This window comes from Fimicolochytrium jonesii (assembly GCF_025526975.1).
Source record: "Fimicolochytrium jonesii strain JEL569 chromosome Unknown EV422scaffold_44, whole genome shotgun sequence".
Lineage (NCBI taxonomy): Eukaryota > Fungi > Chytridiomycota > Chytridiomycetes > Spizellomycetales > Powellomycetaceae > Fimicolochytrium > Fimicolochytrium jonesii.
This window is the reverse complement of record NW_026515711.1, coordinates 179579-189333: the sequence shown is the minus strand read 5'-3', so window position 1 is coordinate 189333 and position 9755 is coordinate 179579. Positions and strand designations below refer to the sequence as shown.

Below are 9755 nucleotides of genomic sequence, written 5' to 3'. Positions count from 1 at the left end.
CGAAACATCGATTTCTTATCTTTTGTATAATGTAAAGAGATTAATTTTACGAGTGCGCTAAATATGAGAATTGCTAAACCAAAAATTCCGTCTGAATATCAGATACACATAAAGGACAAGACGCCCGATGACTATCCGAAGAAATTCTTCACTTTGACTCTAGTCGGGAGTTCAAGAGCAGGGAAAACTACCTGTATTACCAATCTCATCCAGAATTGTGCAAAAGCGTATGAAACGGTGGTGGTTTTCAGTCCAAGCGCGGATAGTCCGGAATGGACAAGTTTGAAGAAATGCGATAACGTGTACATGTCCAGCATAGTATCGAATCACATACTCAACAACCTTTTCGAGAAGCAGAAAAGTCTTTACAAAGGAGATAAATGCAAAAATCATATGCTGTTAATTCTGGATGATTTTGGTATCCTTGCAAAAGAAAACGGCCCCCGCAATTGGAAAGGAACCTAAAGAACCCGAACTCGTATCGAGCGGTATAAGACAGATGTTAGACTTATTGTACTCCCGCTTTCGACACGCAGGGGGGAGTCTTTTATGCAGCCTGCATGACACGAAACAACTCACTCCTTTACAACGAGTGAATTCCACCCATTGGATTTTGTATCGACTTAATCAGAAACAGTACGAGAAGATTGCGGGTGAGATTCGCTGTCATTTGTCAGAATCGGAGTTTGTAAATTTAGCAGAGAAATATACTGTCAAACCTTATCATGCGCTCTACGTCGATTTGAAAAGCCCGACAAACGAAGGAGTCTTTAAAGAATTGCAACCAGAAACGGATTAAAGAAAAATTTCGTGTACTTACAGTATAGAATGGTTGATAACATTTTCTATTTGCCAAATTCGCTGACCAAAGAATCTTTTGACAAACTTCTGGAAGACCTATCACAGGATAGGCTTTGGTTAGACATGCCGGAGGACGTAAGGACGAGAACTTTACAGCAATGTAAGGAAGAAATAGTTGTGAATATCGTTCAGTCGCATTTGGACAAGCAGGTTCCAGTTAAAACTCCAAGAAGAAAAAAGGCCGCTTGAAAGTTTCCAAGATTTCCGTCCTAAATATGACGTAAAACTGTTTTCCTGCAAGTTAAGCAACAAAGACATCTTCCGCGCGACCAAACTCCTGAACAATTAGTGCCATTTTACTATTTGGGTTGTGCTTTTTCAGGTTGATTCGGGCTTTACCTATACAGTTTGACTTCTTAATTGACTGCATCAAGCCCAAGAAACAGGCCCAGGTGTTTTATCAATTTCACCCAAAAATGACAAAAATTGGCCACAACATTAATTTGTGGTCAATTGATAAACAAAGATGGACTCCGACAACACAGGAACCTCCTCTCTTCGATATGACCCCATCACTGCCGAGGATCTCCGGAACCTCACTACGTTTTATTATCAGAATCAAAACTTTCTAGGACGAGACAAATTGTGGTATGCATATAGAAAAGCGTTTCCAAATAGTAGGATTTCGCAAAGAACCCTTCTTAACGACTTTCTCAAGAAGCAAGAGATTTGGCAGAGGAGCACAAAAGTTATGGGATCCCGAGGCTCGATAAAACCGATTTTGGCCAGAAAAGAAGGAAACTACCAGATCGATTGTATAAACTTGCTGTCCGTAGCATACAATGGATATAAGTATTCTGTCAACGCTTCAGACATTCTCACCAAAAAAGTGTACAGTATGGCAATGAAGACACAAGATCAAGCCACTGTTGTCAAGTTTCTAGAAACAATGAAACGGGATGGCGCTGTATTAGTAAGTTTCACATCCGATGTAGGTACGGAATTTCAAGGTCTGGTGCAAGAGTGGGCTGACTCGAATAACGTGGAGTGGAAGTTCGGACAACCCGGTGTCCCGCAAGGACAAGGACAGATAGAATCCGTTAACAAAAATATAAAAAATCTGATCTATTCCTCAATCCGATTCGGAAAACGGGATTGGCCAAATTATCTTCAAAAACTCATAGATAATTTAAACAACACGAAAACGTATGCGACAGGGAAGGCTTCAAACGAAATCTTACAAGATGAACATGAAGCCATATTTGATCGCATACGGAACAAGAAATTGAAAGGAGTGAAATCAACAGTTTTGAACGAATTTAAAGTGGGAGATGTTGTAAGAAAGATAATACCGTTACCGAGTGGTATCAAAAGGCGTGCAAAGGTGGGATATTTCTCGTCACAAACTTATAGAATTGATGGGAAAGTGCAAAGTAACTATGCAGGTTATGTTTCATCGTATAGATTAAACCGAATGGATGGAACAAGACTTCCCGGTTTAACATCTGCTAACGATCTTCGCTTGGTTCCTGATGGAACTGTCACCGTACCAAACATCGCTTCCCAGCCAGATCCAAATGAAAACGACGAATACGAAATTGATTCAATACTTGATTCAAGAGTAGTACGTAGAGGCAACAGAAGGATAAAGCAGTACAAGGTTCTATGGAGTGGTTATGATGCGTCCCAATCAACTTGGGAAGATGAAGGGAATCTCGAAAATGCACGGGAGGCCATAGCCGAGTATGAAGAGCAAAATGGATAATAGGTTTTCAAAACTTGTCATCTAGATTTAAATCGTCATTAAGATCGTCGATATCCATCGCATCATCATTAGATGAGCCTTCGTTCTCCCTGTGAAGGTTATAATACACTTGTCGTGTTGCATAGGAATTACCATGCTTTTTTGCAAACTCTTTTTGGACCCGAGGATCTCCGTTATCCAATTTGATCGAGTCAATGACTACAATTTTTCGAATTTCATTGACTCCAAGTTCTTTTCCGATATGTTGTTTACAAGCGATCTTCATAGCCCTTCCAAACCTCCGCCTTCATAGGGTTTACCTGCGTTTCGCGCTTTTTCAAACAATTTACTCTGTCCTTTGGCCTTACGAATATCAACCAGATTATCAATGTGCCTTTTGACAACGTCATCGATAACCGTAATAAGAACATCGGTGTCCCCCTTATTCTTGTTACATATTTTTATCAGAAAGGTATGGGTTTCCGTATTAAATGTAACATTATCCGCTTCGGAAATGTCCATAAACTTTGCTTCGCCAATGTCTGCTCTTCGAATAACATCTGAACCAACAAAACAAGCCGCTGCAAGCAACAAACCATACTTATATGGATCTTTAACGGCCTTTTCTTTAAGTTGATCCAATTTCTCGTAAAGAGCGTTGATTAAAGGGTCTTTTTCAATGAAGCGCTTCGTTTCATATTCTTTATCCATTACGAGATCGCGGGCTTGTATCTCTTTACAACGATCGCTATTGATCTTGAGATAGAAACCTCCCATTTCGTCAATATGCGTAAGTTTGTCCATTGTGCACGCATCTAGGAATCGTTTCTTTGCAGTTTGACCGTAGAGGCTAGACGAAAACCAATCATACAATCCTATTTTTTCCTCGTTTGTCATAATTTTGAACATAGCGGACAACACCTTTGTACAATTCGCTCCATTGTCTGTAGAGTATTTTTTCGTCAAGATATTCATGACATCGGTCGGAGATGATAGAACTTTAGGATCAAGGATTCCGTACGCTTCAAGTGAATTGCAGGCAGAGAGGTACGTTTTTCGACTACTCGCAGCCAATCCTATCGTTCCATTCTTTTGATGGACGGTATCGGCATATCGGTTGATAAGTTTCTTGGCTATTTCAATGTTCATTGCTGTGTCGTTCTTTGGTTGTGCATAAACCATTACTCGTTTTTACTCTTTAAATAACAATTTAAAAAAAGAATCGAATTTTATCGATATTACATCACTACATCGAAGTTCATGATCAAGCATATTCCAATTCCTCCTCCACAATTTGCTCCTCCTCCTCTCCAACGTCTTCGTTTTCCTCTTCCTGCTCCTCTTCCTCGTCGTTCTGCAAATCTTGTTCCTGTCTCGCCTGCGCGTGCCCAACCTCCCGCATTTTCTCCTTGACAGTTTTGAGACGAACTTGCTTGGGGGTTATATCAAGGCGTTCATCTTTTCCCGGTTCCAATAGGCGAAAACGTTTTTCCACATATTTCTGGACGTCTTCATCGTACATCGTTGAAACTTGCCGCGCGCCTTGTTTTACAAAACGCTTCAAGACTCGATTGATGATAGCCTCGGTAAGATTTTCAATCGCTTTCCCTTTCGACGAGCGAAGTAGGGCAGGACATGTAAGAATGCCCCAACCAAATTCGTCGATAGCGATATGCATATTCGTGCATAAGCGGTTGAACGATTTGATTTGTCGCTTTGACGACCCGCCCGCAAGAATCCCCTTCTCTTTCTCAAGTTTGGCTTTGAATATTTGTGTTCGCAACTGCTGTTTTGCTTCTTCGCTTTGCTCGTTATCGTTCGCGGGATCATTTCTTCGCTGATCGACGAGCCACTTGTAGTAGTAACCGACATAGTAATAATTAACAAATCGATCGAAATTTTCCGCGAGACCAGAGGTTTTTGACGAAATGAATAATTTGAACACATCGAGTTCAATGTCGGGAACATTATTTCGACTCGCTTCTTGACGAGGAGCGATTGGGTCGATGTTCACATGTGCGCCTTGCAATGTTGTTTCGATGTGGTAATCTTTCCACACCAGAAAAGGATCTTCGGGTTCAATCGGAACGCCGGCTGCGTTCTTTCGGTGAAGTAATCCAATCTGTTGTGCAAAACGTCGGGCATGTGTGTCTTGAAGGGTTTTCTGTCTTTGCAGAACTTCCTCTTCGCTCAATGGAGCGCGCTTCCTTCGTCTGCTGTTGTTCTCCTGGACATCCGGATGTCCAGGGCGTTGTTGTCGTTCGGCAGGCATTTTTGATAGTAGGATTATTGATGACTGGGGTTCTTCATACGACACCCGACCTTATATATTCAGCGCACCTCCGGATACATTATAGGTGCGTCAACAGCGGTGGATACACTCCATTGTTTTCAAACTTAACTCTATTTCGCGATAAGGAGTTACTAAAAGAGGAAACTGTCAAATTTCCTGAAGGTTGCGGCATTGTTGAACTCCACCAACGAGCGCGGTTCACTAATTTAAAGTTATCTGCAGAAATAAAGTAAACAATGCCTGAAGAGACTTTCAAACCATACACAAAGAAATTCAACCGATATGGACAAATCATCATTCCTTCGCAGTGTCGAAAGTGTCAAGATTGTGACGAAATTATTCCAATTATCCCAAGACGAGTCCTTTGTGGTAAATGTTGGTGGGACAAACGTACAGGACCAAAAGGTTGGAGTCTAAATTTCGATAGCGATTGAGTTCGATGATAAATGACCAATACGATGATCTCACAGAAGAGGAACCGATGAAAGGGCGCTTTGCATATAAGCAAAATTATGAGAGACGTGAGCAAGAAGAGCATCGTTTCAACAATGGCTTCACCGCACGAGATCCAAACAAAATTGGAAAATATAGTAGATAGAATGTCTGAGCAGATGGAAGCCTACAAAAAAACCGGCCATTACGAGACTTTGTTTCATGTGAAAAAGATGTTCCTATTGAAAAAGCCTCTTGAATACTTGCCCCGGAAGTTTAACGACGCAAAACTTTGGAAGCAGTTCCAAGCAACGATGTTCAAACATAGATTTGTTGCAAAGCACGCTTATATTTGCAATTTTTGCAACAAATATCACAAGACTTCGTCAGATTGCCTAGAGTGCAGGTGCTGTGAAGACTCCAATCCATTTGATAGACGGAGAGTTTGGATCATTTTGAATTGCAGCCTTGGAGAGCAAATCCACAACCACGAAAATTATGGTAAAAACTCACCACGAGGTGGAATGATTCCCCAGGAGTATAGTCACTACCGTGAGTGCAAAGAGCGCCTTGAGCGCCTTGAGCATCAGGAATACCCCACGTCTACCCAGACCTCCTAAACTATAAATCTAAAATTGTCGATTTGATCCGTTTCCAATGGACATCTTTGTCATAAATTTTAGAGTATAATGAGTGCCGTAAGTACTCTGAGTATCTTGAGCATCAGAATAGCCCCCCATCTTCCCGAGCCTCCTAAACTTTAAATCTCCAATTGTCGCTTTTGCGTCGCTCTCAATGGACATATTTGTCATACTTTTTTGAGTATAATGAGTACCGTGAGTACCGTGAGTACCGTGAGCATCAGAATTACCCCCATTTTCCCGGGCCTCCTAAACTATAAATCTCCAATTGTCGGATTTGGGCCATTTTCAGTTGGACTTATTTGAGATTCCTTTGTCGACATAATGTTGTCTGGAATCGTGATCTTCTGAACCGTTATTGGTAAAATTTGTCTTGATCGTTTTCCCCCGGGGCATTTTGATATCGAAGTAATGGTATTTCGGTTTACCCCCATCTGTTTCGCTAGATCCCGCACTGTCTTTGAAATGAATTCGTGTTTCATTCCATATTTTTCGTACGTTCCAATATATTGATATGCCATTTGTTCGCCTTAGTTCAATTGTATACTATTAGGCCATTATTTCTTTAATTGCTGCATGCGTAGACGCATCTGTGACATCGTCCAAAATGCGTTTAGAAACCTGAGAAAACAATTGTGTGCCTAACATTAAGCACACACAAATTGAAAATGGCTGAACAGATCATTGAATCCACACGCTTTAGAAAAACGGCCGTTAAAGAGAAGAAAAGCATGAAGTTGCACATGTTAACAGACTCATTCAATTGAAGAATTGTAAATTGCTCGATGTTGCGACTCGTGATCAAATCAAGAGGTACATGGATTTGAGATTGAACGATACAAACAAATTCTATGTTCAGTATGTGTACTCCGAAACGTCTCCAAAGTGCAAGTTGTATGCGCGCCACCTTGTCGGCGGTCAAGGATTTGAGAGGAATCTACGTTGTTACAGTATGGAGAATTTGTACATTGATCTCGACATCGAAAACGCATTTCCAAGCATTACCTTACAATTGAGCAAGAAACTGAAATTACCCAAATGCAAGAATTTAACCGAGTACGTTAGAAAGCGTGATACGATCCTTCAGAAATACGGGTTGAATAAGAAGTCCGTTTTGGAAGCGCTCAACAAATCATATGAAGTTCCCAGTCACCCGTTCATCAAAAGCATTCACAAATTTATATACGAATCTTTCCTCCCACCTTTCAAGGAAATGCCCGAATTCAAGGAACTTTGGGCAATTACCAAGAAAAACAAAAACGACGGAAATAGGGATGGTTCGTTCTACAGCAAAGTTCTTCAATATCATGAAAACATCATTCTTGGCGAAATGGAGGCGTTCCTGGAGAGCAGTGGTTATGAAGTACCTGTTCTCGTATTCGACGGCCTTCAAGTTCTTCGAAACGAAGAGAATTTACCGGTCGACCAGACTCTTATTAATAACTTGCAGCAACATGTCAACAAAACAACTGGCCTCTCCGTCGTCATCAAAGAAAAGCCAATGAACTACGAGGTCAGTTACCTGGAGAAGTTAGGACTTGAAGTCATACCAATTGTAGCACAGAGCGATAGTGTGGAGGAGACAGCGCCTCTCATTAGATTACCGCTTTTTGACGATCCTTTGTTAGATCAACTTGCCAAAAACGCTATTCTCCACAGAAGTCATGATGCGGTTGCTCGCTTTCTTATTGTTTTGTGGAGAGATGATTTCTACTACAAAAATAAAGTCTGGTGGTACTTTTCATCCCATCGGTGGACTTGCGATTCCGGCGAGTTCTTTCAACATCGCCTTTTGACAGAATTGATGCCTCTATTGGAAGAAAAGACAAAATGGAAAAGTCATCAAAGCGACGAGCGCTTAATTGGTATGCTAAAGAAACTGTCGTCCTGTGTCAAAACATATCAGTTTTACCTCAACGTTTGTAAAACCTCGGCCCTTTACTTTTCACAGGAAGATTTCCTTCAGTTTGAGCGTAAATTAGAGACATGTACAAATATTGTTTGCTTTCGAAACGGAGTCTATGATTTAGACAAATTGGAGTTTCGGAATGGAAAGCCAAACGATTATTGTCTCCTGCAAATTGGCTATGACTATATCGAGTATGATCCGCATGATGAGACAACGGTTCGTTTGGAAAGTCAAATTGACAAAGTTCTGCCGATTCCGGAAAAGAAGGAATATGTTATGAAAACCTTCGCTTCATCTCTGGGGTGTAATCACAACGATAAGTTCAATATTATGGTCGGCCCGGGCGCACAAGGAAAATCGTTCCTTGTAGGATTAATGACCGAAAGTATGGATGTTTACGCAACGAGTTGGAACTCATCCATTCTGGTGAACGACTTTAACGGGGACAAAGCGAACCCGGAGTTGGCAGATGGTAAATATAAACGTTTCATTGAGATCCAAGAAAACAAGAAAGAAAAAGCCCTCAATATGGAGAACGTTAAAAAACTAACCGGTTACGATCCAGTCCGTGCGAGAAATCTCTATGAGAACGGTTCCAACTTTGTCATCAAAGCATTGCTGTTTTTGTCCGTGAATGATCTACCTGTCATCTTAGAAGTCGATAATGGTACATGGAGACGGATCAACATAATTGCGCTTACAAGCACTTTCGTTACAGATCCGGCATTATGCGATCCTGACAAGCATATCTATCTTGCGGACGAGGGAGCCAAACGAAACCGAGGGTTTCAAGCACCGTACTTCATGTCCATTCTAATCAAATATTACAAATTGTATAAGGAAGAAGGAATCCAGACGCCGCAATCCATACTCGATGATACGATCAAGTACAAGAGAAATAACGACATCTATCAGACGTTTTTTGATGATTGCTGTCTCCATGCACCTGAAAACAAGATTCTAGTGGAGGATATCCACAAAGAATGTATCGAGTGGGCCAAACGGCAACAAAATAAGAACATACGCATTAACCGAAACGATATGTTGAAATGGTTACAAAACTATGCTAGATCACAAGATGATATAACTTACAACAAGTGTCTTCGAGTTACAAAATATGTAGACGGTAAAGGGATGTCGAAAGTTTCCACCGGATTCCAAGGTATCAAATTGAACCGATATGAGATGCTTCCGCAACAATCGTATTCAGTATGTGAAGACTCGGCGGATGAGTAAGGAGAGTAAGGAGAGTAAAATGAGTATGATGAGTATCAAAATGACAGGGTGTAAATGTGACGCCCACGGAGGAAGTGAAAAGTGTAAAGGTAGTATATGGCGGATTTGTAGCATTGTAGTGGTGAAAATGGGTAGAAACCTCTGTATAATAGGGGGGGGGTAAGAAAAGAGTTTGCGACGGAGAGAGTTTTTTTTTAAGGGTGCCTGTTTATAATATAGTTTTTCTGAAAAAAAGAACTACAATACTACAGATGGCATTTCGATAAAAGATGGAGGGTAAAAATTGGAAAAGTGACGGGAATGGCTTGAGACATGGAGGGAACGGGGAAAGTGGTGAGAAAAGGGACTGTAGTGAAAGTGGTTGAATCGGTGGCGCACAAGGTTAGGCAACGGTTAAAAAGTGATGTATGGAGTGAGGTAGAAACGCGAAGAGAAGAGGATATGTAGATGGGGATGGAGGCGAACCAATATGGATGGCAACGGAATGAAATTGAGGGTAAGTTTTTAAAAATGGAAATGAGAATATGAAAGAAAAGTGAGAAAATAAAGGGAGAAAACGGCGAAATCTGGGGAAAAAGTTGCAAATTTGGGCCGAAAAAACCGAAATTTACGACAAAAATGACATTTCAAAATATCGCATTTTTTCGTGCGGGATCAGGAAGCGGGGATGTCAAAGTGATACTCATTCTACTCATCGTA

General features: G+C 41.0%; 2 protein-coding genes across 2 annotated transcripts; one reads left to right on the top strand and one right to left on the bottom strand.

The window, feature by feature from the left end:
- Nucleotides 1-3809: 3809 nt before the first annotated feature.
- EV422DRAFT_510260 (uncharacterized protein) lies at nucleotides 3810-4817 on the bottom strand (the record flags this gene model as incomplete). The annotated part of the gene is made up of 1 exon (XM_053068914.1): nucleotides 3810-4817. One exon carries the CDS (start codon nucleotides 4815-4817, stop codon nucleotides 3810-3812), a length of 1008 nt encoding a protein of 335 aa, XP_052920875.1.
- A 3390-nt stretch (nucleotides 4818-8207) lies between these two features.
- EV422DRAFT_572382 (uncharacterized protein) lies at nucleotides 8208-9056 on the top strand (the record flags this gene model as incomplete). Its single annotated transcript, XM_053073116.1, has 1 exon — nucleotides 8208-9056. One exon carries the CDS (start codon nucleotides 8208-8210, stop codon nucleotides 9054-9056), a length of 849 nt encoding a protein of 282 aa, XP_052920874.1.
- Nucleotides 9057-9755: the final 699 nt, after the last annotated feature.